General features: G+C 51.0%; 1 protein-coding gene and 1 long non-coding RNA gene across 4 annotated transcripts in view; one reads left to right on the top strand and one right to left on the bottom strand.

Annotated features, from left to right (window-relative positions):
- The window catches only part of CYSTM1 (cysteine rich transmembrane module containing 1), a 67,690-nt gene that overhangs the window by 4,955 nt on the left and 35,667 nt on the right, over window positions 1–27,068 (bottom strand). Inside the window, exons 1-2 of one of the 3 annotated variants that reach the window (XM_074552273.1) lie at window positions 19,632–19,738; window positions 7,957–8,198 (exon numbers count right to left, since the gene is read on the bottom strand). In XM_074552273.1, the coding sequence (XP_074408374.1) occupies window positions 7,957–8,179 (223 nt within the window). In that variant the 5' untranslated portion in view covers window positions 8,180–8,198; window positions 19,632–19,738. Of the gene's footprint in view, window positions 1–7,956; window positions 8,199–19,597; window positions 19,739–27,068 lie in introns of those variants that run through there. The other 2 variants (XM_074552272.1, XM_074552271.1) reach the window with 2 other exon arrangements.
- LOC113459966 (uncharacterized) lies at window positions 600–16,474 on the top strand. The gene is made up of 2 exons (XR_003381569.2): window positions 600–3,231; window positions 13,483–16,474. It is a non-coding gene; the product is annotated as an uncharacterized LOC113459966 (long non-coding RNA).

Here is a 27,068-nt window from a genome sequence, read left to right as displayed (position 1 = left end):
CCCCTTGTGCCTGTCTGTGCCTGGGTGTCGTTCCTGCCATACCTGAGGCACCCAGGCCTGGCCCTGGGCTGTGCAGGACTCCTGGGGGAGCTTGTGGAGCTCAGGGGCTCTCCCAAGGCATCATCAGCACCCCCAGGTGATGTCTGAGTCTGAATCCTGGGAGAGGATGGGCTGATCTGGCATCAAAGGTGTCCTGATCAAAGGGGAGGGCACAGCCCAGCACCCACCACCCTCTGAAGGTGGGAGGGCTCAAATCCCAGAGCCCTGAGGTTTCCTCTCCTTGGGCCCAGCTGTGTGCCAGCACAGACCCCTCACCTGCACCCCTGGCTGTGGGGCACAGAGAGGAAGCAGCAGTGGGTAATTTATCAATCACTGCCTTTGCAGCCCCAGAATCCTCCCTGTGCTGTCACAGTGGCTGTTTGCCATGGGAACAGCTGGCCAGAGCAGGAGTATTACTTAATGCCAGTCTCATCTGGGGGGGAGAGCACAGCAGAGAAGGGACCCAGAAGCCTCTTCCCTCTTGTCAGCTAAGTGGGTTTTATCACAAGCCACTTCTGCACCAAGAGCTTTGTTTTCTCTTCAGCAAGCAAGAAATCTTGCTCACCACCCCTTTGAATGATTTTGTGCTGTCTGCAGCAGATTGCTCAGTCAGGTCAGCCTGTGCATCTGCTTTTACCTCCAAACCATTCTCACCCAGGCCCTTGGAAAGCTTTTCTGTTCAGGATGGAGGCCAAAGAAGGGAAAGCCAGCACAAGGGATGCAGAAGTGACAGCAACAGGAAATCAAATGTCCCTGAGCCCCTCTTGGAGGTGCAGACCCAGAGCTGCAGGAGGAAGGACCACCCAGCCACAGCCTCCCACCTCTCCTGGAATAAACCCCTCACAGGCAGCAAGTGCAGAAGAAGAGATTTCAAGACTGGGGATCAGGGACTGAACTTTCATTTGAGCTGCCACCAAGCTGCTCTCTGCATGAGGCCTCTAGGGCACAGATGAGATCTCACTCTCTTGGCAAGGAAGGACTTTAATTGTTCTTTCTCCTCTCTGAGGGTCTGTGCTCATGCCTAACAGCCTCAGGCCTGTTATTTCCCAGCCCCCCAACTCCCTCCTGCCCAGAGGCTTTCCCTGTGTGCAGTCTCTACCACACCACACCACACTCAGGTTTCAGGAAATACCTCAGTACACTCCTGAAACAGATACCAGAGCCAGATGGAAATTCAATAGCCCACTTCCAAGAAAAAAATCTTCCAAAGCTGCAAAATGCTCAGAACAAGTTTCCCAGCTCCAATCACAAGTGGCTGCTGCCAGACCCACCTGAGCAGAAAGTGTGTCAGGAAATGAAAACACCAAGAGTACAGGCAGTTCCACCTGCAAATTCCCTCTGCCACCAGACAGACACTGCTGACCCAGCCCAGATTTCAGAAACAACTGATCTACACCTACTCTGACCAGGTATCAGACCTCTCCTCTTCCATGGCCTCATGCCCGGGTTCAGCAGGTTTGGAAAATTCCTGCCTTTGTGTTCCTGTAAGGCTGAGCAGCTCTGACATTCACCCCAGAGAGCTGTTCCAGCTTTCAGGAAGCTGAGCAGGCCACACATTTCAGGGAAATCTCTGTGCAGGCAGCCAAGCCAGCACTTTGCAGAGCCAACACTGCCCAGGGCAGAGCTGTTCCCCTCTCACACGCCAGCCTGGGAGCCAGGCATGGGCAGGGGCTCAGCAGGAACCAGGCAGATTTTCCTGCAGCTGAGCTCAGGGCTGGAAAAGGTTTTGTTTCCTCACCTGAACACACAGGGATGGGATTAAGAGATCTTGGAGATAATGGAAGTGATACCAGTCAGCATTTTTGGTGTATCAATGTGCCTGGGAGGGGTTCAACCTCTCTGAAAGGCACAAGCATTCCTCACAGGAGTCAGCACACCTTCTGTAGAGTGCTCAGGTCTGGGCAGGATGTCAGCAGGCATCAGCCAGCTCTCCAAAGCACAAAAACCCCAGCACACAGGTTAGGAAGTGTACAGGAGACATATGAGACATGTCATATGAGAAACAAGCTTTCCCTCAGCTCAAATGTACAATAATTCAGGGCTTCAGATTTTCAGCCTGCTTCTAGACTACAACAGAGGAGAGACATTCCCAAAACTACAGATTTTGAGAACTTCCTCTGATTTTTTTTTTATAAATCAGTAAAATCTTAATTTACTGTTAAGGCAAGATGTTTTTAACTTAGTCAGCTGCAGGGCTAAAACCAGCACAGTCCTCAGCCTGTGTCAGTGCTTACAGTGAAAATCAGCATCAGCCCTAGAGTTAAACAAGACCTGGCTTGGAGGGATTTGCACAGCACAAACTTCATCTTACAAAGGTCCTGCAGTTGTGCTCTGGGACAAAGCCCATTTTAAAGCACAAGGGAATGTGCCCCAGTGAGATCCCCCCTGTGCAGCCCCACAGTCTGTGCAGTGCTGGGAAAAGGCTGGGCACAATTTGCTCCTCACCCAGCCTGGTGCCAGCTGACCAGGACTGGAACAGCAGCCTCATTTAAATCAGCCCACACTGGAGCCAGCCTTGGCCTCCTGAGACCAGTTTGTCTGAAGCATGATTTCAGATACTGGACCTGAATTGGGAATAGCTTTCTTTGCATCAGGTTTTGATCAGATTACTCCCTCCTTGGGGGTGAGAAGCAGTGAAGGTGAGCTGAGACAGCAGCCCCAGGACTGCACTGTTTGCCAGCCAGCAGCCCCTGCTGTTTGTGCAGCCAGGGACAGAGGGAGGGATGATACAGCAGTCCTGGGGCAGAGAACACTGGGGTTTAAAGCACACTGAAGAATGAGAAGCAGATAAGAGGACAACTGCCAAGTAAGATTAAATTTTTTCTTTGGCAGGACTCCAGCAGCTGGAGATGCAGCTCCTGAAGGTACAGGAACAGTTAAAGTAAGTGATCTGGCAGACTAAGAAAGGATCAACAGACAGAGAGAGAAAGGCTGTGTCCAAATTAACTCCTGCTGGGGAAGGCTCAGCTCCAGCTGGTGTGGGAAGCAAGGGGGCAACCACGGAAAGGCACTGGAGAGCCTCAGCAGAATGACTCCAATCCCCTCCTTTCCACACAGGTAAAGAGGAAAACCCATGCAGGGATTTTCAGTGCCTGTATCTAGGTGACCTGCTTATCCTGCAGCTGGGCAAACATCAGGAGGCAGACAGCATCACTGTGACTGCGACTCTTATCACAGCCAGCTTTGCTACAGGTAATCAACTTCCAGAAATAAGATTTCCACCCTGTGTGTACAATGGCTCAGACACAATCCTGAGCTCTGTTTGCCTTCAGGGCCTGCTGACAGAGCCTGGTTCCCTTTGGCACAGCATGGAATAACCCCATCCATTACATTGGCTTCTATCAACGTGGAGGGGGAGGAGAAATAAAACTCCTGAAATTGCTAGCATCAGCTTCTGCTTTTAGAATTAGTATGTCACTTTGTACTTTGGCTCATTCCACTTCTTTTTAAAGCATACCTTTATCAGCTGCATTACATTTCACCTCTAATTTACACAGACAAGAAAGGACCAGCTGAGCAGTCAGCAGTTACTGTGGTTTCCTTACGCCAGCCGATAGCAAATAATGAAAATACTGGTGGGGAAATATCTTCTGGAATGAGGTATTTTCTTCCTCTTAAGCAAGGCCCTGCTGTAAAGAAGAACCTGCTGCCTACACAATGCTGCACACAGGAACCACATTGCTAAAGCTGTGTGTTCCCCAGCTTTGCTCTGGGGCAGGCACTGTGTGGCACATCTGCCCTGTCCCAGGAACTGTCACCCACATGGACTTTGTGTGGACAGACTCGGAGCCAGCCCTCAGCCCTTGCAGCAGAAAGCTGCAGACAGGGATCAGCAGGTCAGTTCCCAGAGCTAGGAAGCTGAATCAGACACCCTTAAGAATAATGTCCCCCAGGCCCAGCATACACATCACCACCTCTAAAGGCAAAGGGCAAGCTGTTTATTGCTAATCAACAACAGCCAAGTCAGTTGCCAGCCTGTGGGAACCCAGGAAATTCCTCTGGCTGTCCTGGAGGGCTCCAGCCCTGCCCAGGGGGCTCAGAGCCCTTGGCACAGAGCCCAAGACCCTTTGATTTAGCCCTTGGAAAAAACAATTACCAACCTTATATGAAGAATTACAAGCCACAACAGTTTAAGTAGAATGATAGTGAGTTTATCACACGGCGGAAAATAGATTTTTTTTGGGTTTTTAGAATGAGGGTTCAGGGGGCAAGATGAAGGAATCTGGGCATGTCCTTCTTCTTCTTGGCCTCCATCTTCTGCTGTGATGTTGGCACTTTTAGATCGGTTTAGAGTAGAAGCTCACTGTCTAACATAGGTGATAGGTATTGGGAAGTGATTGTAAATATTGTACATGTAGTTTTTAGTATAAAGACATAACACAGCCTGGGGGCAGGAAGAGTGCCTCTGTCTGTGCTGCTGGATGGACCTCAGCTGGACAGGAGAAAAAATTTTATAGATAAGGAACAATAAACAACCTTGAGACTGAGAACTGAAGAGCTCTGACTCCTTCTTCAAGCACCAGGCTGGGAAAAGAGACTTTGTGACACATCTTGGGGTCACTGTGAGCAGCAGAGACACCAGCCCTAGCAAGGTGTGAGACCTGGGGTTTCTTTGGAGACTTTGGTATCAGTAACCTGGCGAAGCCTAAAAGCCATCCATCCAAAAAACAAACCCATGAGGGCTTCTGTGCCACCTCAGCCAGTCACCAGTGAGTCTCCAGCTTGCTGCTCCTTCACATGGAAAAAAACCAAATTTGCTTTGAGGCCTTTCACACCCTGAGGCAGCTGGGGTGACTCTGAGGGGGTGCAAGCTTGTACTCATCCCCTCTGGGAGAAGGGGCCAAGGATCACTGGGATCAGCTGCAGTGTCCCTGCGCCACAGTGCCCTATGGGGGTGGCACATGGCAGTCATATGGCCACACCACTGTCCTAACACAAACCACAAGCTGATTTCTGCAGCCCAGACATCCTTGTGGTTGGCTAATCCTGCACAGACAGTCCAGAGGGGAACACACGTGTTCTGCTTGTCCAGAGCTGCTCTGGACTGCAGCTTCCTCCAACAGGCCTTTAGGTTTGTCCCCCTGTCCAGTGGCACACTGAAAGGGTGGTGACATCCCTTTCTCAGCTGTTTGTTGCAGAGTCACTGCTCACTGAACAGCAAGAACTTTCTTTCCTACCCTTAGCAGCACTCAGGTTAAGCTGCTTCCCTGTTCCACCTCAGATGCAGCTTTAATACACAGAGTGAGGCATGTGAGGATTTTTGACTTCTCCAAGGGCCAGGTGGACAGCCTATGTCCATTGCTACTCCTGACAGGCTACAAATTAAGATGAAACAACACCATCACCACAAAATGCTAATTTACCATCAGGTTCTGAGAGCTCAACAGTAATTATTTCCATCTGGGTGATCCACTCAAGACCAAAATATGATACATAATTACTTCCATACATTAGCATTAGCACATTGGCTGCGCCCTACACTTTGCAGTCTGCCCACACAGTATAATAATGGAAAGCAGAGAATTTAAAATATAGCAAATTTCCTAATTTTCACTGTGGACACACATTTGCCCAGAAACACTAATGCACTACCTGGAGTAGCTTGATTCATTAGATTAAGTAAAGTCATGTAGGAGAGCAAAACATCCGCTCTGAAAGGAAAGCATCCACACAGCAGCTCTTCCAGATAATTGTCTGGAAACACCACAGGAACTGACAGGGCACATGAAATCACACTGGACCAGCCAGGCTGTCTGCAATGCCTTGATTAAATTTAGATGTCAATTTTTTATATTAGGAGTTCAGCCACACCAACAGATACATGGCATTAGTGTAACAGATTTATAAAAAATTATCTTTTTTAGAGACATCCACTCTAAACTAGACACTCCCGGGGTTCTTAAACAAAGCCCCTTTGAAAGCTCTTTTACAGTGTCAGAGCACAAAGATCAGGTTCCAAACTGGCCAGAAAGAAGCAAGGGGTGGGGGGGAAAGGCTGTTTAACAGAAGGAGAATGAAGAAAAAGAAAACTTTTGCAGACAAATGCAAAGTTTTAGCCCTGACTTCACTTTGCAGACATTAATGTGTTTAAAATAAATATGTGCCATCCAGAGGGACCTGGACAGGCTGGAGAGTGGGGGGCATGTGAACTTCAAGCAGTTCACTTGGGTAGGGGCAATCCCAAATCACAGGCAGGGTGGAGCATGGATGGAAAGCAGCCTGGGGACGACTTGGAGCAGGGTTAGAAGGATATTGGGAGGAATTTCTACCCTGTGAGGGTGAGGAAGCCCTGGCACAGGTTGCCCAGAGAAGCTGTCCCATCTCTGGAATTGTTTAAGGCCAGGGCCACTTTCCCTGGGGCTTGGAGCAAACTGGGATAGTGGAAGGTGTCTCTGCCATGGCAGGGGTTTGGGACAGGCTGATCTTTAAGTTCCAACTCAAAGCATTCTGTAATTCTATAACTCTTTTACATCTACTTCTGCAAAAGCAGAGCAAATCAGAGGCTCCCAAGTGGGTTCAGAGAGCACCTGTAGCTGCAGGAAGGCAGTTCAAGGACAAGACTTACCAGAAGGTTTTTGATTTATGGGTTAGAGTGCTGCTTCTGCAGAGCTGGAGTTGTGTTAGCTTAGGCTTAACAAAATCAAACCTCCTGCAGAACAAGCCTGGGCTCTCAGTGAAAGAAACTCAAACATTTCACTGCTTGTCCCCTCCAATTTCTTTGTGCTGGTGCACAGGTTTGTGAGCACAGCAGAGGACATTCAGTGTTATCAGTTCCCTGACCCAGTTTGATAGGAGATGCTTCAAGCTTCCAAGGCAGCAGAGCTGTCTCAAAGCCACAGCCCCTGTGTCCCCTCAGCCCCTGCCAGCACATCCCTTTGTGTGGCTACAGCAAGAAAGCAACACTGGCACCAACCAAAGATGTTCAACATGGGAGACAGGGAATTGTCCCCCCCCCAAGAAACATCTCTTAGCCACCCCAAAACTCCAGGGAAAACCCTGATTACACTTTGAGTCCATATGGTGAAGTGGTGGGAAGCATCACCACGCTGCTGCCTCCTCCTCCTCCTCAAAGGCAGGGCTCTTGCTCTGTTACAGAGGAAGTTGAACTCATGATTTGACCTCAGTTTAGTTTCTTTTTCACTCACACTAATTGTTTACTGCTTCAATTTGGGCCCTCCTGATAGACCCACACCAGACTGTTCAAACCCACTGAACAGTCCCACCTCTCTCAGGTGGGATTAAAGGATTAAAGGACCAGAGCTTCTACTCCTTTCTGTGAGGAGAAGCTCTGGTCCTTTAATCATCTTCTCTGCCTCTGCTCTGGCAATGTGAGCCTGCAGCAAGCCCCAGGAGAGCAGTGGGTGCCAGGGCATACCAATGTGCCATATTGTGGCACACAGATGGATCAGCCAGCTGCCAGGGGAAGGTGCACCATCCTCCCTCCCCTCCCCAGAAATCAGGGTTTTTCCACAGAATGGTAATAACTTCAGGAAAAACCAAAATGCCCAGGAATGAGTAGATCACTTGGACAGATACTGATGGGCTCCAGAAAACTGAGGCTCATTAATTCAGTAGGAGTTGTACATTTGAATATTATAAGCTTTAACGATGCAGCCTTTGGTTGAAACATATCAACAGAAGACAGGTGGAATGAGAGCTGTGGCAAATCTAAAGGCTGTGCAACAACCTCAGCATAAGGATTCCCTTGAGGAATCAGCAGTGAGGATGCTCAGCAGTATTCTCCAACAACCAGAGAGAGAACTGTGAGAGACACTACAGCAAAATAAAGCATGAAAACAAGCTGCAAACAAAAAGGCCACTTCCAACAAGTCCCCACCCCCTCCAAGGCCAGCAGGGCCAGGTGAACACTTTACTTCAAGGTCAGCGTGTCCCTGAGGCGGTGCTGCTCAGCCATACCTGTGTTTTTCGGCCCATCTGCGTACACTGGTCCTGGCGGTGGTGGAGGAGCATTCTGCCATCCATACTGGGGATATCCTTGGTAGCCTGGCTGGCCTGGCTGGTAGGGCCCGGGGGGGTAGCCAGGGTAGGGGCCAGGGGGCGCCCCTGGCTGCTGGGCATAGGGTGGGTACGGGGCGGTGGGGCCCGGGCCGGGGTACGGCGGAGGATTATCGTAGCTCATGTGGGATGCACAGTCTGGCCTGCAAAAGAGGGAAACAAACAGGACATGGTTGGATTTTGTCTGCTCATCCGTGACCATATGAGTTCCTTTTCACACTGCTCTCCAAGGGCCCTAAGTTGTGTGAGAAAGAGACTTCAAAATACCTAGTCAAGCAGTGAATTAATTTTTAACCCTATCAGAGGGGCAGGGAGGGAGTTGAAGCGATTTCTCTAAGTGACATAAGTTTAGCTGAACAGGAGTAACATGCTCCTTTCCAGCCATGCATCAGCTATTCACCCTAAGTCTTGCAGCAGCAAAACAAAACCCTCTGCTTCCACTCACAAGTAAAACACTTTTCAGAGAGACTCAGAAGTGATTATTTCCTGTTTCTGTCAATATCGGAAAGGAAAACAATAGAAAAATGCAGCCTGTTCCAGGTACATTCGATAGCTTTGACAGGAGAAGGAGTGAACACAAACATCCATTACACTTCTGGTAATTGTTGAGGCCTCCAGACCACTCTGGATCAAGGCTGTGTGTGAATAATTTCCTGATGCCACTGCACCCCAGCACGTTGTGTAGTCTTCCAGCCATACACTACCAAATCATTAAGCAGCCACAAGGCATTAGGGCCTTGGGCTCAGCCTCATTCAAAAAGCAACATTAAAGACCCCAGAGAGCTGATGCTCATAAAACCCATGTCATGTATTACTCATGGCACAGCCATCAGAAGACAAGACTGTCACAATACTGCAATTTTAATGAACCTCTAAGTAGCATGACTAAGCAAACCATTTCTTACATTAGGCTCCTGTCTGAGGAACAGAAGAGTATGTTAATATCCCACAAATTCAGGAACCTTCCTGGCTGAGGCAGCTGAACGCTGCTATTTCCTTCCCCTATTACAGAGTGCAGACAGATCACCAGTTCCCCTTTGCTGCACACCTCCTCCCACACCCCACAGGGAGCAATACCAGCAGCACAATCTGTCTCGGCCAGGCTGCTGCTGCTGCAGGCTGCAGTGGGAGAGGCTGGCCAGCAGGATCCCCTGTGGATGGCACTGGGATGGGCACAAAGCTGGCTGGGCTGACTGCCCAGCACGGTGTTCCCATTCTATGGGCAGCAGGCTAAGGCCGCCCCAAAGGATTCCACCTCAGCTCAAATTCAGTCAGCAAATAACAAACTCAGCCATCCCACTGCTCCCCTACCAAGGGGATTCAGGCTGGATCTGCTGGTGGCCACCCTTATCCATCAGGACTGGCCATCACTCCCTTTGTCAGCCAAGCAGGGACCCTGCCTGGCCTCTGTGCAAGCACCCAGCATGGGGACATGCCAGAATCCCTTGGGAGCCAGTGGAACCACCCAGGTACCAAAGCAGCTCTGCAGAAAGGGCTGAGTGGGGATCAGGTGCACCTGGTACAGCTCAGAAACCTCCGAACCGCCTCGGCACGGCGAGCGGAGCCCAGCGGGGCAGCCCTGGGGCTGGGCTCGGGTACCGCAGCCCCTGCAGCGGAGCGAGCTGGGTGTGTGTGTTTACAGGCTCCTGTGTGTTTATTTACAGCCCTGCGTGTTTACAGCCCGCTGTGGGTGTGTTTCCAGCCCCTGTTCGATGGCCCCGGAGCGCCGGCTGCCCCTCCCCGAGCCCGGATCCCAAGGCGCTCCCTTGTTTTTACACGCTGCTCCTGCCCGAAGGTCGCCAGCACGACGGTGCCAAGTGGCACCGAGCGCACGGCCTCGCACCGAGCGCACGGCACCGCAACCGGCCCCGCACCGAGCACCCGGCCCGGCTGATCCCTGCGATCCAGGGGCCGCTCCAAGGGCTGCCAGCCCGCCCTGCAGGACACCGAGGAGCCCTTGAGGCTCACAGGCTGTGGCTGTCACTCACCTGCATTCATCCCAGAGCTCCTCTCGGTGTGCCAGGCACAGTCACAGGATCACAAACACGCTGAGTTGGACAAGGACCATCCAGTTCAATGCCTGGGCCTGCACAGACACCCCAACAATCCCCCCCTGTGCCTGGGAGCATTGTCCAAGAGCTCCTGGAGCTCTGGCACCCTGGGGGCTGTGACCATTCCCTGTTCAGTGCCCCCCTGTACCCTCTGGAGGAAGAACCTTTTCCTGAAATCCAACCTAACCCTGCCCTGACACAGCTCCAGCCCTTCCCTGGGTCCTGTCACTGGTCACAGTGAAGAGATCAGTGTCTGTCCCTCCCCTTCACAGAGAAGTTGTCCCAGCCAAAGGCTAAGGCAGTGCTATACCCTGCAGATGATGCCTTTTAATGGCTTTCTCAAGAGTTTTAGCTGCTTAACCAAATGCCAGGGATTACAGGAATTTTATTTATAGTTGTTTTTTTTCCCCCACTGCTAGGCCAGCCAGACCACTTAAGTGCTCACTTTAAAACTGACAAGCACAACATACACTTAACTCAATGCTCTTTAACCACTGCACTGCAATGCAACACCCCCACCAAGTCTCCAGCAAGGAAATTCAGGGAGGCAGGGAGAGCAGGCAGCAAGCCCTACAACTCACTTCAGTGCAATCAATTAGAGAACTGGGACGTACCAGGCCACTAATGCTCATCTAACCCAGAAAATTATCCCAAAATAACATCCAAAAGCAAGTTTCCAGTGAAGAACAAGGCCAGAGAGAGTGTGTGTGCATACCCACAGACCACTGCATGTTGCAGAGGAACCATTTGGTGCCCAGACATGGCCCAGCCAGCCCTGCTTTGCTCAGCCTCCCTGCCCCAATGTACAGCTGCTGTGCCTTGTGGAAAGCTGCCTCCTGCCCATCAGGTCACCCTCCTGAATTCAGGGATGCACCAAACCAAGGAGGTGGCATATGGGAATGCCCTGGTCCAAATCAAAGAGCCCCAGCCCATTTTCTGCTCCTTGGGGAGCAGGGGACAACCTCTCCATCCCTGTTCCCCTTCTCTGTTCAAGGGTGTAATTTCACACCCTAGGTACAAATACATGTGTTTTTATATACACATAACACAAGGCAGCAAACAACAGACAGTGTTTTGTTCATAAACCTTAAGAACTCCCTGGGCTTAGCCTGCTTTGATGAGCACTGTCCAGCTCCAGCAGATGCACCCGGATTGCTTCAGTTTTTCAAAGTCCTTCTGCCCAAGAGGATGGTCAACTCAGCCCACCCTTTCCAGGGAAGGTCAGCCTTCCCTTCTGTCCCTTCAGATGCATCAATTCATTTATCTACATTCAATATCACTGGTATTTTAGTGCTGAAGCAAGGTTTAACACATGTTGTCATTCTTCAGCTGGCTGTGAACTCAAATTCAGTCAGCAAACAACGAATTCAGCCATCCCACTGCTGCCCTACCATGGGGATTCGTGCTGGCACTGCTGGGGGCCACCCTTGTCCATCAGGACTGGCCATTCTCTCCAGGCAGGGAGCCTGCCTGGCCTCTGTGCAAGCATCCAGCACAAGAACATGCCAGAATCCCTTGGGAGCCAGTGGAACCACCCAGGTACCAAAGCAGCCCTGCAGAAAGGGCTGAGTGGGGTTCAGGTGCACCTGGCACAGCTCAGAAACCTCTGAAAGAGTGTGGTAGGAAAAGAGCCTGGTTAAAACCAGCAGACATAGGATGAACAAAAAAACCTTCATATCAGCAGCTCTGCAGAAATGTCTGTGAAATGGTCAGGAGGAGTTAAAAATCCAGTGGCTTCAGCAAACAGGGAAGTGGCAGCATAGGGAACAAGAAAGAACTACTCGTGTTCTTTGTTTACCAGCTCTGTGTTAGCCATGTCAAAACAGTTCTTGAAGAGAAGGCAGGCTTGGAGTGGAGGCAGTAACTGAGATTCCATCTGCTGATATGGGAGAGGTTCTGAGGGGAAAACTGGCCAGAACCTACTGACAGCTGTACAGATGCCTGGGCAGAGACAGCAGAACAACAGAACAGAGGAAAAGATGGAGATTAACAAGAGCATATTCCACAACTGAGGGTAAAGTACCATAACTGAGATTAGGCAAGAGATAAAAGAGAGTGTCCAGCATGGACATTTTCAGCAGCCACTGGGGATTTGTCTGTGGTGAGTGAGGAATCTCCTGAAGAATCCATCAAGGCATTCAGCAAACCCAGGAGGCTGCTGTGGAACCTCGGTTCTCAGAAAGAATCTTTCCCTGTCCCCCAGTTTCAGAGCCAGTCATTGCTACACGTACACAAATCCCTCCGTGCCCTTTTTGAGCTGTGTGACAACACTGAGATTTCCTTCAGTCTCATGACCTCACACATTAACACACTTCCCAGCACTATTTACTCACATGGCTATGTGTTTACATGACAGGGCTTTGAATCATGAAATAGATACTTTTCAGAGACATACCTGAGCTCTTAGTCAAATGTATCACCAAGCTTTGCTGTGGGCTCTTACCCCAACCAGTAATTCTGTGTGAGCTGCAACCAGGACCAGCCCCTGTGAGGTTGCATCAGAACTGGTATCTGTGGCTTTCCTGGTCAGCACTCTCAGAGACAAAGCTCAGAAGAAAGAAGCCAACATCAGTAAAGCCCTTTGCTTTCCATGGCACTGCAGGAGGTCCAGCAGGAAGAGCCACTACAGAGCTCAATGGTCCCTGCCCAGCCTCACAAAGAGATTTCCTTGCAAACAAAGACACTTCCTTGACTGTCACTAAGCATTTGCCCTGTCTATTGCTGCTTAACAACAGAGAAATTGCTAATCCATCTGAAGAGAAAGGCAAACCACGTGCCTATTCCTCCTGCCCACAGCATCAGTACTTTTGCTAAGGGGCAAGTTCATTGGTACATCATTGTTTCCTTAAGTTATATTCAAACTCCTTTGTTCCACACTAAGTAAACATTATTTCCCCTACCCCAACAGCAGGGTTTCATTTTAAACAAGCTGCTGACCATACCCCAGCCAGAAGGCTGCAAAAGGTTTGCAAAGCAGAAGTCACTGAAGTGTGGTGTTGTATAGAAAATATTCCCCAGATGTGTATGTACACACTGAGGTACCAACAGGCAAGAACCACCATCCTATGGGAGAACATCAGTCCCTCTGCAGCTGGAACCTGCCTCTGGCTAAGGCTTAGCAAAAGGGGCAAGCACAGAACTATAATGCTTTGCATTCACTACACACAGATTTATACTTAGCTTGTCTATTTTGGCAACCAATCCTTAGAGAAACAAATTTCACCATTAGGCTTTGAAAAAACTTCTGATTGCTTCACACTTACTGCCTTGTACAAGGCCAGCAAACCAAGGCAGCTCCTGCAGAACTAGTCACTCATTGCTCCTGATCCTCCTCTTCCAGCACACTCATGAATTTATTATCTTGTTCTTTTTTCAGGCATCTCTCCTGAGCTGAAGACTGCTTCAACAGAGCCTGCAACACTCCTTGATTATTCTTTCCAGCCATCACTGTGCCTTTTAGTGTCACCATTTGTCTAGGAGCAAGCAGGCAGACTTTCTCAGCACAGTGCCACAGCTGTCTCCTGCTTCCCACCCCTTTCCCAGCCCACTCCCAGGGCAGCTCCTGCCATCCATCAAGCTAAAAACAGAGCTCAAGTTGCACTGAACGTCACTGCAGCTGCGAGATCCTTCCAAGTGGGAACAGCTCCTCAGAGCCTGGCACTGCACAAGTACAGCACACCCCACTGCTCACCCAGGGACAGCACAGCCTCCTCCTGCAAACAGCCTCAGCTTCAGCCTGGGGAGTCTCACCATCCACCTCTAAAACTAGGAACAAAGGAACAGGAAGCCTCCTTTAGATGGCTGCTGGATACCTCACTCCCTAAGTGCAGCCCTATGGCCCCCCTATAGCCTGGGGGCCTGGACAGGGAGGACTTTTGGTCAGAGGGTAAATAACATGATGCATGAAAACAACCAAGAATGAAGAGAAGAAGGGAAAGCATATTGGAAGAACACTTTTCTGTTAGCACAAGGAAAGAGCCTGCCAAGATGACCCAGTTACACTCTTTTCCTTCCTCCAAAGGCCACGTAAAAGTCTGGTGCTCCCAAACATCTCTTGAGGTCAGACTAATTATGGTCACCATAATTATTGACCAAATGATGGGAGAGCAGTAGGAATCTGCTTCTACCTGTTGGCACCTTGTTACCGGCAAAACTGAGGAGAGCATGCATAAAACCATCTGCATTTTTACACAGTAGGTGTTCACAGCTACTAATCCACCTGAAAGAAATACCAGTCCCTACGGACAGCTGCCTGCAAGTCAGATCCTTCAAATGCAATCTCCAGTGCAGGCAAATCCATTAAATAAAGAACTGTGCATAGGGGTGAGAGGGTAATCTAACCAGGGCGCTGAAACAGGGTGAAATGTCTTCTCTTGCATAGGGAACAGTGCAAGAAACAGCCCTAGGAAAACAAATGGGGGATTAGTAAATTAAACAAACAAACCAAAGAAAATTAGCAGTCTGGAAAACAGAAGAAAACCCCCTACAACGACCCAAAAGCAATTAGCAGATTTGTGGAATTGAAAGGTGAGAAGCTGCTTGTTTTTAGGACAGCAGAACAAGCAGTGCACCTCGTGCTGCTGTGGTCAGGAGGAATCACGTTCTGGCTATGGCAGGTATTGACTCAGCTGGTCTTTGCAGAGATGCAGGTGGAGGGCAGGGTGAGAGGCCAGACCCTGAGAAGGACAACTGGGGCACCCTGATGTAACCCACCCCTTCCAATGCCTGCAGCACTAGGAAGCAGTTTTCCAATACAGAGCTCTAATGGAAAGTACATTTAACATCAACAATCCAGCTCCTGGCAACCAGCCTAGCATTTAAATTACATTTCATATGAACAGTATCCAAATGAAAAAGAGAACAAGTGGCTTTTAAATGGCACTGGCTCAGTGTTTCCCTCTTACCAGCTTATTTGTCAGCTCCATTTACTGATTGTATGAAAGGTATGTTAAGGATAAATTGAAAGAGATTCCATTCTTGCTCAGTTTGCTTCCAGGAAAAGCTTCCTCCCTGGTTTGCCCTCCCACTCCACCAGGTAGCTCCATCAGCCCAGACTAACAGATGAGGGGGAACAAGAGCTGCCCCCACCTTCTCTGACAAAAGCTGTTTGAAACTGCTTTCATTTCCAAAAGGCAGGTCTAGGCAAAAGCAAAAAGCCCAGCTTTGTTCTGTAAAAGGAAAAGCTAAACCCACTCCTCTGTTCAAGCCCATTTCCTTAAGAGGTGTCCTGGACTCCAGGACACTCACAGTCCTTGGGAAGAGAAGCATTTCCTCATGTTTAGCTGAGTGGCTGTCAGGCATCTCCTGCACAAAACAACTGCTGCTGCTCCTGTGGCTGAGCCACCAGATCAGGCAGCTCTGTGCAGTGAGCAGTGGTTTGGATGAACAAGCATCAACCTTCCTGAGCCAGGTGTTCCCTCCTCCTGGCGTCCTCCAAGCCCTCCAGAGATCTGAAGGCTGCCCATGTGTGAAAATGGAAAGTGCAGATGATGTTTGAGGCTGAGGCTGGTGTCTCTTCAAACCATCCCAGCTCCCCAGTCCCACTGTCTGCTCTGCCTTCTTGGCAAAACCATAATGGATGTGCACCATTCCAGGTGATTTTGGTTTCAGAAACCAGGACTTGATCAGTGCTAAAGGGCTGTCATGCTGACAGTTCTTGCCTCAGAGGCAAAAACTGAGGAGCTTCACAGTCACAGATCTCCACAGAGCTCTCACCAATGCACCCTCACACCCACACAGGACTGCACACCAGGATTTTCCTTCTTCAGACAAACTTCAATGGCTCATCAATTGTTACCAACACACAAACCTCTTCAGAAATGCTACCTATCACTTGCTGCCTGCCCACTGTCTACCTACATGTTCTGCATGGCAGAAGGAAAGTATGAAGCTGCCATAATTCCTACAATAAAGCATTAGTGGAAAAAACCCAAACCCAATGCCCTGCTACTGTTACTACACGAACTGCAACTTTATGGGGCGGAAATTATACAATTTTTCAGACATCTGATGAAAGGCTTTAGAAAACCTTTAGATGAAATATAATTTAACACCAGGAACTAACAATTACAAAGATGGAAAGCATCATTTCACAGCCCCTCAGGTGGTGTCAGCCATGGTTGCTGTTGCTCACACAGGTGAGACTCTGCCCAGGTACAGCAGTGCCTGGGGCAAAACACACCAAAAAGCAAAGTCCTTTACTGAAATAATTTCAGAGAGAAGCACCAAGATCTTGATCTCAAGGTTTTGCACCAAGATCTTGATTTCAGGTTTTGAATGCTTTGGCATGCACTGCTCTTGTTCAAGTCTTTGTATAATGTGTTGCCTTAGATAATTCTGGAAATACATGACTATAATTTGCTGTTAAATGGTGTACTGACTGTTTTAAGGTGCAACAAATACCAAAACAACAAAAAACTCAATGAAAACATCTGATTGTCAGGTAAAACTAGACCTGCAAATAACAATTAAAGCAAGCAGCTTTGTTGGTCTAAGTGAGAACATGAAGCAGTTTGACTGGCAAGAAAATTAGTAAGCACAGATAATACATTTGTATGTTATTCAGATAATACATTTGTATGTTATTCAGAATTGTATGTTATTCAGAGAATGCATTTGTATGTTATTCAGTTCTGGCAGCATTCCAGCCATGGAACAGCAGCAGTCTTTCAGGAAAACTCCCCCAGCTCTGTAACACTGGTGGATTAAGTGGAAGACACCACCCAGAGCAGGATGATTTTCCAGCACCTCAAGCAGAAGCACACACAGCTATGTTGCTGTGTGCAGACAGAAATACAGACATTTTCTACAGCTGAGTTCTCATTACTCAGAAGGAGATTTCCATGCTAGGCTGGAAAATGGAATGAAACTAAGATTTCTCCACCCCCCCTCTGTGTTTTCTCACTTTTTCTGCTTTTCCATATCTTTCATGTGGCTCTAACAGGATGCTTTATTTTGCCTGTAGGGTCTATGCAAAAATCCTCTTTAATGTCTGCTTGTCACGGGGCCACTCCCAGATCCTCCCAGTGGTCACCAAACCAGGAAAGCTTTGCCTTACCTTGTCAGGGGCTGAAAAACTTCCACACATCAAGGGACTGCCCTCAGTAGCTGGTAAGACCAAATAATACCTCAAGAACACATTATAATACTAGCGTGGAAATCTCTCTCACTGATGTTTAAGTGACAGAAACAGCAGTTTTTGTTCAGCATGAGGAATCCAACAGGAGCTTCTGCAATGCCAGCCAGCTGTGGGCAGGCACTGGAGCACAGCACTGCTCCCTCCCAGGGCAGGGTGTGATGGCAATTCCACACAAGCTGGGAAGAGCTCCCAGGACACAGAGTGAGGGTTCCTCAGCAGGGCTGTGAGGGCAGGATTTCAGCAGGAGGAAGGCAGCCTCTCCCACGCTGGGCTGCTCTCAGGCTGCCTGTGGGAAGGCAGGCAGGATGCCAGGCCTGGCAATACCCACAGCCTGCCTCAGTGACTCTGGTCCTTCCTATCTTCCCCTATTCCCAGAAATGACGGTGCTATTTTCTACTCATTGAGCCATTGGTTTGAGGTCAGCAGCAGGAAGTTGAGAAAGGCAGGATATACAACCCAGAGAGTAGAAAATGTCAATACTGACAGCAGAGAATGAGTGAACCTGCCCATTCAAGGCTCCAGTGGCCACGAGAAGTTTTCAAGGAGCCCTCACAAGCTGCCAGCCGTGCCACAGAGAGATCACAAATGGGACAGGAGAAATGCTGACCTGTTTCTTGAACATCCAGAGCTACACAAACTTGCTCTGCCCTCGTCGAAAAAAAACCCAAATCAGGTAACATATTAATCTGATCCTGCACAGGAGTACCTGAGAACAGGCAGCTCCTCTGTTTAGGGCACACAAAGCCCTGCAGGTACTTCTCCATCATCCCAGTGCAATGCTACAAGCAGGAATATCTCTGCTTACACTCACTGAACACCTCTGGCTTTCTGAGCAGCAAACCACTGCCAATTTTAAATGTAGCATGGCCCTGGGGGACACAGGGCAGCAGAAAAGCAGAGCTCTGCTCTGACTGGCACCAGGGCATGGCCTTGCAGGGTCTGCTCAGAAACACAGAGCTCCCACCCATGTCAGAGCCACTCCTTTACAGGACAGGCTCCTCTTCGACCTCTGCTGCAAGGACAGCCACCAGCCTCTGCAGATTATCAGTTACAGCTCTCACACCCTTCGGGGAATGACAAATCAGTATTTAACAAAGATGGCCTTTAGAGCATGTGAACAGGGGGAAGAGGGTGCACTTTGTGGTGCACAAGTTCCTATGCTTGGTAAAACTACTATTCTGCGCAGTAGGAGATTATTATCTAACATGCACATTAATCCCTGACTGTCCCCAAAAAGCACTGAAATGTGATCAGAAAAATTTATAAAGTCTCAGTGTTTTCAGCCTCCTCCTCAGTCTACCTGATATAGTAATGTTATTATTATCATCATCAAAAAATTTCTAGGAAGAGTCACTCATTATTTAAGCAGCTGATGAGAAATACCCCATTGCTAGCACAGCAGCACTTCCCACACCTTGTATCCTACCCCTGTATTTACACAGCACAAGGAGAAGGCAGCTGCTCAGCACAGTCATTATAACTCACCCACACTCACTACCTTACCCAGACTTACCCTATTTACAACCAGGTTGTTCACACACGTCTCGTAGTAGGGGCATCAAAACCAAAAAGCAACTCTTTTTTTTCCTTTCAGATAAAGCTAAACACGAGGCTGGGATGGGTGGGACAGATGCTGGCACTGGCCTGGACAGAGAGGGGCTGCCCGCTGCCGTCAGAGGGGGTGGCACATCCATGCGGCAGGGACAGGACACGAGTCCTCTCCTTCCCTCATTCTCCTATTTCACCGTGACATTTAATTATCCAAATGAGGTGTCCTCAGCTATAGCAACAGAAAACATAAATCCAGGACAACCATACCGGCTTTAAAGACACGATGCAGCACTATTATTTTCACTCCTAGTGCTGCCATACCTCTAAATAAGCCTGAGCATCAGTTCCACCCGTGCCCACCCGCCCTGGGTCACGCCCGGCCTCAGCCGGGCAGCGCCGGGAGCCGCAGCCCCGCTCCCCGGGCCGGCCTGGAGCTGTCGGGGGCAGCTCTCGGACCAAACGCGCACGGCCGGCGCTGCAGGCAGGGCGGCACCCCCGGGCTGGGGGGTTCACCGGGCCGCTCCTGCCGCGACCCCTCCGCAGCGCTGAGCGCAGGGCGGGCACGCACCGCGGGCTGCGAGGGACGGGACGGGTCCGGCCCTTCACCCCCAGGGAACCTTGCTCCTCATCCTCCCCATGCTCCTCATCCTCCTTCTCCTCGCCCTCCTCAGTCCTGGGCGGCCCCGCTCCCCCCACCCGCCGCAGCTCCCACCGGCCCGGAGCCGAGCCGAGCCGAGCCGAGCCGAGCCCAGCGCAGCCGAGCCCGGCCCGGGCCCCCCGGCCCCTCACAGAGCCCCGGTACCTGCGCCCTGCGCGTCTCGCGCCGCCGCCCGCACCTGCTGCGCACCCCGCGGCACGGTGACGTCACGGCAGGCAGGCCACGCCCCCTCCGAACGGGGCGGACACGTCACGGCCCTAGCCCCGCCCTAAGGGGGCGTGTCCACTATGGGGGCGTGGCCAGGGGAGAGACCGGGGCGGCCCCGGGCCCTGTCCAGCAACTGTCCCTGTCGTTGTCCGTGTCCCTATACCTATCCCTATCCCTGTCCTGTCCAGGTACTGCTCCTGTCCCAGCTACTGCTCCTGTCCCTGTCATTGTCCCTTTCCTTGTCCCAGCTACTGCTCTTGTCCCTGTCCCAGCTATTGCCCCTGTCACTGTCATTGTCCGTGTCCCTGTCCCAGCTACTGCCCCTGTCGCTGTCCCAACTATTGTCCCTGTCCCAACTATTGTCCCTGTCCCAGCTACTGCTCTCGTCCCTGCCCCAGCTACTGTCCCTGTCCCTGTCCCTCCCCTGTCCCAGCTACTGTTTTTGTCCCTGTCCCAGCTATTGTCCCCTGTTCCTATCGTTGTCCCTGTTCCAGTTACTGCCCTTGTCTCTGTCCCTGCACCTCTCCCTGCCCCGTGCCTGTCACAGCGACGGCCCTTGTCTCTGTCCATGCCCCGTCCCTGCCCTGTCCCTGTTCCTGGCCCAGCCTCATCCCTGTCCCCACTCCTGTCCCTGCCCCAGCTGCTGCCACTGTCCCTGTTGCTTTGCGTGTCCCTGTCCGTGTCCCTGTCCCTGTTGCCCCGGCCGGGCAGTGGGGTCCCACCAGGGACCCTCGGGCACGGCAGGGCTGGGCTGGTCCCCTCAGTCCCTCAAACCTCGCCCTCGTTCCCCTCCCTGCGGGTCCAGACGGGACACCCGGCTGGAGACCGGGACACCTGGCTGGAGACAGGGACACCGGGCTGGGACCGGGACCTTTGCACGGGCGCTGCCGCTGCTGCTGATAAGGGGACACGTGCGCAGGAGAGGGTCCAGGCACAGAGCCTGGGAAAGCAGTTACGGGTTTGCCCAGATAAAATAGGTCAAGGACGCAGGTTGGAGCGCTCCGTCACCGTCCCTGCCCCTCGCACATGACCGTGACTCACCGGCGTGGCCAGCGGCGAGGGGACAGCAGTGGCCACCTCTGCAGGGACGCTGTGCCCGGGGGTGCGAGGTGGGCTTGGGCACCGTGGTGGTCTCCAGGCAGTGGAGCAGCGCGATCCTGCTCCTGTGCGTGCTCAAACTGCTTCTTTTTCCCCACCATCGATTAGCAGATCTAATCAGGCCAGCCTAATGCTGGGTCCCTAATGAGGCTCAACCAGGAAGAAATTATTTAAATTAGTTACATGACATTCTTGGGTGAGAGAAAAACAGGATACACAGCTACCCCAAGAACTTGGCCAGCACCTGAAATGTATCCCAAAGGAAACCTGCTGGCTGATGGGAGGTGTGGGAGACATTCCAGAGCCATTCCAGGGCACCTGGAAGAGTCTGCAGTTCCCTGGATGCAGGCAGTGAAGCACCATCATTCCCCAGCCTTGTCTGTCCCAGCCATGCTGCCCTCCTCACACAATCACAGAATCATTTAAGCTGAAAAAGCTCTCTGAGATCATTGAATTCAATCCTTCTTCCAGCACTGTCAAGGCCACCACTAAACCATGTCCCCAAGTGAGACATCCACGTCTGTTAGACCCTCCAAAGGTGGTGACCCCACCACTGCTGTGGGCAGCCTGTTCCAATGCCTGAACACCCTTCTGGTGAAGAAATTTTCCCCCATATCCAGCCTAAACCTCCCCTGGTGCAATTTGAAACCATCCCCTCTAACCCTGTCACTTTTGCCTGGGAGAAGAGGCCAAATCCCACCCTGCTCCAATCTCCTGTCAGGGAGCTGTACAGTGGGAGAAGGAGGCCCCTGAGCCCCCTGAGCTCCCTCAGCTGCTCTTCACCAGACCTGTGCTTCAGACCCTTCCCCAGATCCATTTTCTTCTCTGGACAAGCTGCAGCACCCTGGCATCTGGCAGAACCTCCCAGAAGGAGTTTGCTTCACAGAGTGGGGAAAAAACCCAATCAACCAACCAAAAAACTCCTCTGCATCATTTTGTGTCACACCAGTGGGTCCATGTGGCTCACATGAAGGGTGTGAGGAAGAGGAGGGCTGGCATGAGAGGCCAGGGGAAGGCACTGCACACGTGGGCACGAGCTGAGGCTCTGCTCCACTGCCCTGGAGCTGCAGACAATTCCACCCCACTCCGTTTCCTCACCCTACAATGTCATTTCCATTTGGGAATGAAGCTGCCCAGCCAGGAGCTCAGAGCAGAAGCAATGCACATTGTTCTGCTGAGCACTTGTCCTGCTCCCTGCCTCCAGTGCCAGTGGGCACTCACTGTTGTCCTGTTAAACATTAACTGGGAAAACAGCTTGGAAAACATGGCTTGGCTTCATTAAAATCTTCAAAGGACATTTGCTACTTACATATCCTTATGAGCAGTTTGCACATACTTTAAATACTAATGCAGGCCAGGTTTATGGCTCTTGTGATCCCTCCAGGAAATGATACACTAATTTCTAGGTGCAGCTGTCTCTACCCTGGGAACAAGGCCGGTAGGAAATGCCATACAACAAATTGGGATTTAGCTCCTACAAGGAGAACACAAGCCAGCTCTCCCCTAGAAAAAGGAGAGGCAGCACACTGAGCAAGGACATGTGGAAGGCACATTCACTCAGTTTCCATCAGGGGTGTTAGCACATCTCCAGAAGGCACCCGAGGGGTGTGGGAGAGCCCTGGAGCTGTTACACATGTTGGGCTGATGGGTTCTCATGGGCTCCCCTGTGAGTGTGGTGTGGCTGCAGCTGAGGGCAGGGAACCCCTGAGACACAGGAATGGAGTGGTGTGAAAATGGTGCCTGAGATTTTGGAGGACAGAGCAGATTTTGCACCCTTTGCATTTCTATCTGTGTTTTTCTCCCTTTCTTTCTCCTGTTCCCTGACATGACCCACCGTTATTAGCAGATGTGGGAAGGGAGGTGTGAATCCTGTTTACTGGGAAGCCTGTGCTGCCTGGAAACTCTGGTTTAGCAACATTTATCTCCCCCCCAGCCCTCCCTGTGCCTGGCAAACTCAGAGGCTCCATAATCAACGCTTTTGTCTTCGCTGTTTACTTTTTTCCTTTCCGATTGCCTGAGCAGCAGCAGCAGCCAGAGGGAAGGAGCTGACCTTGCCAAGGACGAGGGCAGGAGCTGGACCTGGACAGCACAACAGGCTGTGGAGAGCAGGTGAGCAGGACAGCAGAGTGCAAGGCTACCGTGGTGGCTGCTTGCCCCCGTTCCTGCTGGTTTCACACCTCTTTCCACACAGTCATTTGGTAAAGGCCGTTGCAAAAGCCTTGTGAAACACCCCACTGTCCCTGCAAGGGCTCTGTGAGGCTGCAGGCAGGGCTTTGGTGGAGGTGTCTGCAGGGCAGAAGGGATCAGGGAGGAGATGTCCCTGTCCTTGTCTCTGTGGCAGTGCCAGCTGAAGGGATCCTGCTCCATGCCCAGAGTCCCTCCAGCCTGTGCCTTCCTCCCTGCCATGTAGGGGGACACAGTATGAAGGTGGTACAGAATGCAATCTTGTCCCCCAAAGAGCTGCAGCCAAACCAATCACTAAACATCAGGAGCAGGCCTGATGTTAACAGGCCACACCTGTAGCCAATAAGAACAGTGGTATAAAAGAGTGGATTGGTGGAATCAGGAGTCAGATGGCTACTACAAGGACCAGGAACAGTCAGTGCTCAGAGAAGCTGCCTGTGAGAGACAGCAAGGAGGTATGGAACTCTGGGGATGTAGAATCCTTGCACTATGATGATGGTAGAACTCTTGATATACAAGACAACACTACCACCTGCTAGTGCCTCCACAAAAACACAATTGGGACCTTGTGAGCAGATCCAGGATCAGTGTAACAGTTCAAAAGGAAAATGCTGCCTGGGAGGATAAAATCCCTGGATCTGAACTCTCGGTCCTGAAATCTCAAGCCCTGCCTGGGACAAAGGTCTTTCTTACCCATCACCTTCACTACTGAGAAATTTTCCTGACTTGCTTGATCAAAATTCATGGTTTGAAAGTTCAGGTCCCCAATGATCTGTGGCACAGATCTGCTGAACACATTCAATGTCCCTTCACATCTGTCTGAGCTCATCTGTGTGAACCCAACTCCTGCATTCTGAAAACTGGCTCTGTGAGAGAGGAGTGGTGTTGTTCTCTCCCTTGTTCTTCCCTACTTACTCAGGATGGGTTCTGCTGTGCCTCCCAATGGTTTACAAACCCCTCCAAGTGCCCCTGGTCCTGCTGTCCTGTCTGCAGGTGACATGCAGGGCTACAGGCAGCATCTCTGTCCCTGCCCTCCCCTTCTCACAGGGCTGGGAGGCTCCATGTGCTGGGCAGAGACAAAGCTGTCACACAGCTCATGTGCCCCAGCCCATGCAGGGTGGTCCTGAAGCTCTTCTGCTCAAAGGTCCCAGGGCTTTGGTGCTGAGGGATTGGGTTTCTGCTCTTCTTTACACTCAGTGTCCTTTGATCTTTGCCTGCTTCGTGCTTATCTCTCCCTCCCACTCAGTAAAGTGAGATTTATGCTGGTAGATAAGATAGGAAGGCTGTTATATTTGGGTGTGGGAAAACAAAACATTGTCAAGGGCCAGGCTGGCCATGAATGGAAAGAGAACAGATCACCTGGCAAGGTCCAAGGCTCAAGGACCCCCTTACAGAGGAGCCTGTGCAGGGGAAGCTGAAGCTGTGGCTCTCCTAGTGCTACACCAGGCTGAGAGAGGCTGGGGATATCTCTCAAATCCAGGGATGCTCCCTGCACTCCAGTGTGGCTGAAAAACTGGGATGTGCCCCATTGAAATTACAGCTGTTGGTGCTGCTCAGCTGGCTCCTGGGCTTGCCATGGGGGTCTCTTCCTTGACTGTACATTAGAGCCTGGTGCTCGTTAGTGGCTGCTTTTTGCTCTCCGTGCTTATCAGCTCGCTGGATCATGCCTGGGAACACTTTGATAACAGCAGCGATGGGCCTGGGCTGGCAGGTGGCCAGGGCAGGGCTGCTGTGTCTGTGCTGAGAACTCAGCTCTGAGCCTGAGCTGGAGGGACTGGGAGGTGTGAACGAGCCCAGCACGGAGCACAGATCCACAGCTCCTGAGGGGCCTGAGCTGGAGCAGGTTTGCTGCAGGAGCTCTGGGGAGATCCAGGCTGGAGCAGCTGGTGAGGAGCTGCAGCCCCTGAGGAGGAGCCAAACTGCAGAAATTCAGGGAAGGCTGAATTTCTGTCTGCTGTGCCCTGCTGCCCTGGAGGGCTGGGATGTGGCCACACTGATGGTGTGAGCCCCTTGGGGAAGCCAGGCTGGAGTTCAGTGCAGTGTTAAATCAGGTTAAAACCTGGCCCAAAAGGCCCAGGGATGGAGATTGCAATGGATCTGTAAGTTGCTGTAAGCCGTGATTTGTGTGTTTCAGGAATTACTAAAACAGGCACCATTCAACCCAAAGGAGGAGGAGCCTCCCAAGAAGCAGTGCCAAGGCAGCAGTGACTGAGCTGATCTGAGCTGCCTTTGGTGCCCAATAACTGCCCCACCCAGCACCTCTGCTGTCCTGAGTGACCACCAGAACAGATGGAGCTCAAACCATGGACTAAATGAATGAACATTTTGCTGATGCTTTATAAACATTTTCCAGAGTGGTCCATAGACGAAGGGAATGATATCTGTGTGTCAGATCAAAGAACGGGAAGGGGGGTGGTGGCTATTGAGGTTGTACTGAATAGTGTGGGACCTGGAATGGTGTAAAGGGTATGGAATAAGAGGTGGAATGTGCTGGGTTTGGCTAGAGTTATTTTCTTCCCAGTGTGCTGTATTTTGTATTTGTGCTGAACACAGGGGTGAAGATATGGAGATGTTTTTGTTATTGCTGAGCAGAGCTTGCACAGAGCCAAGGCCTTTTCTGCCTCTCAGGATGGCAGGGGAGCTGGGGGTGTGGAGAGGAGACAGGGGCAGGATTCAGATGGGTTCAGATTCAAAGAGATTAGGTCTAGATTAAATATTAGGAAAATATTCTTTGCTGTGAGGGTGGGCAGGCCCTGACAGAGATTGCCCAGAGCAGCTGTGGCTGCCCCTGGATCCCTGGCAGTGCCCAAGGCCAGGTTGGATGGGGCTTGGAGCCCCTGGGACTATGGAAGGTGTCCCTGCCATGGCAGGGGTGGCACTGGATGATCTTCAAGGTCCCTTCTGACCCAACCCATTGTGTGGCTCTGTGACCCTTCAGAGCACACAGCTGCAGAGGCCTGGGGTACCCAGGAGCCCCTGGCTCCCACCAAGCAGAGAGAAGGCACAAACATTAATGCTTTCATAACACTGCCTTGTGCTTCCTGCAAAGCACTTTATCCCATGGATGCCAAGTGTTTTGCAAGATCTTAAATAATTAAGCATTAGATCAGTGCTATGCAAGACAGAAATATCACCCTCTCTCCTCAAATTCATCTGTCTGGGATGGCCACACTGGGAACTAATGGGAAGGGAAGATCTCCTGCTGCCAAGAGACAGGCACAGAAAGGTGATAGAGGGAGGTGAAGGCTGAAATCACTCTGGGAAGCATCCTAAGGAGCAGCTGAGCTTTGCATCTGCTGCCCCAGGCCTGTGGCTCCACAGCTGGATGTTGCAGACATCTTTTCAAGAAAAATCCTTTCCTTAAGATTTTTCCTCCTGAGAAGCTGAGAAACCTCAAGAACAAAATGTAAACATTTCTTATCTGCTGCTGTGGAATGCAACAGGTAAATCTTTGATTAGCCCATCTTAGATGTTTATAATTAATGGCCAATCACAGCCCAGCTAGCTCAGACAGAGAGTCCGAGACAGCTGCCTTTGTTATCATTCTTTCCTATTCTATTCTTAGCTAGCCTTCTGATAAAACCTTTTTTTCTATTCTTTTAGTAAAGTTTTAATGTAATATATATAATAAAATAATAAATCAAGCCTTCTGAAACATGGAGTCAGATCCTCATCTCTTCCCTCATCCTCAGACCCCTGTGAACATTGTCACAGGCCGGGCAGGTTCTGGAGTTCAAACTTCCCAAGAGGGAATTTGGGTGTGCAATCCTGACAGGATCCCACAGCCACAGGAGCCCTGTGCCCTGCTGGGACAGGTGAGGGGACAGCCCAGCTCTGCAGCAACGCACTGGCACCCTCTAATGACACAGTTATGAATATTCAGGGACCTGCATGGCTCCTGCAGCCCATCCTGCCGTGCTGGAGCTCCTGGAGCTCTGCTCACAGCTCTTCTGGATCCTTGGTGGGGCAGGGCTCCCTCTTCTCCACCTGCTGTGCTCCAAATCCCCAGCTCAGCTCCCTTTTGGAGCTACATTTGGTGCAGACATCAGGGAGGGTTTGTGGCTGTGCATTGCTGTCGCAGACATCTCTTTATGAAAATCCTTTTCTTGGGATTTTTCCTCATGAG

This window comes from Zonotrichia albicollis, chromosome 15, assembly GCF_047830755.1.
Source record: "Zonotrichia albicollis isolate bZonAlb1 chromosome 15, bZonAlb1.hap1, whole genome shotgun sequence".
Taxonomy (NCBI): domain Eukaryota; kingdom Metazoa; phylum Chordata; class Aves; order Passeriformes; family Passerellidae; genus Zonotrichia; species Zonotrichia albicollis.
This window is presented reverse-complemented; position numbering and strand designations above follow the sequence as displayed.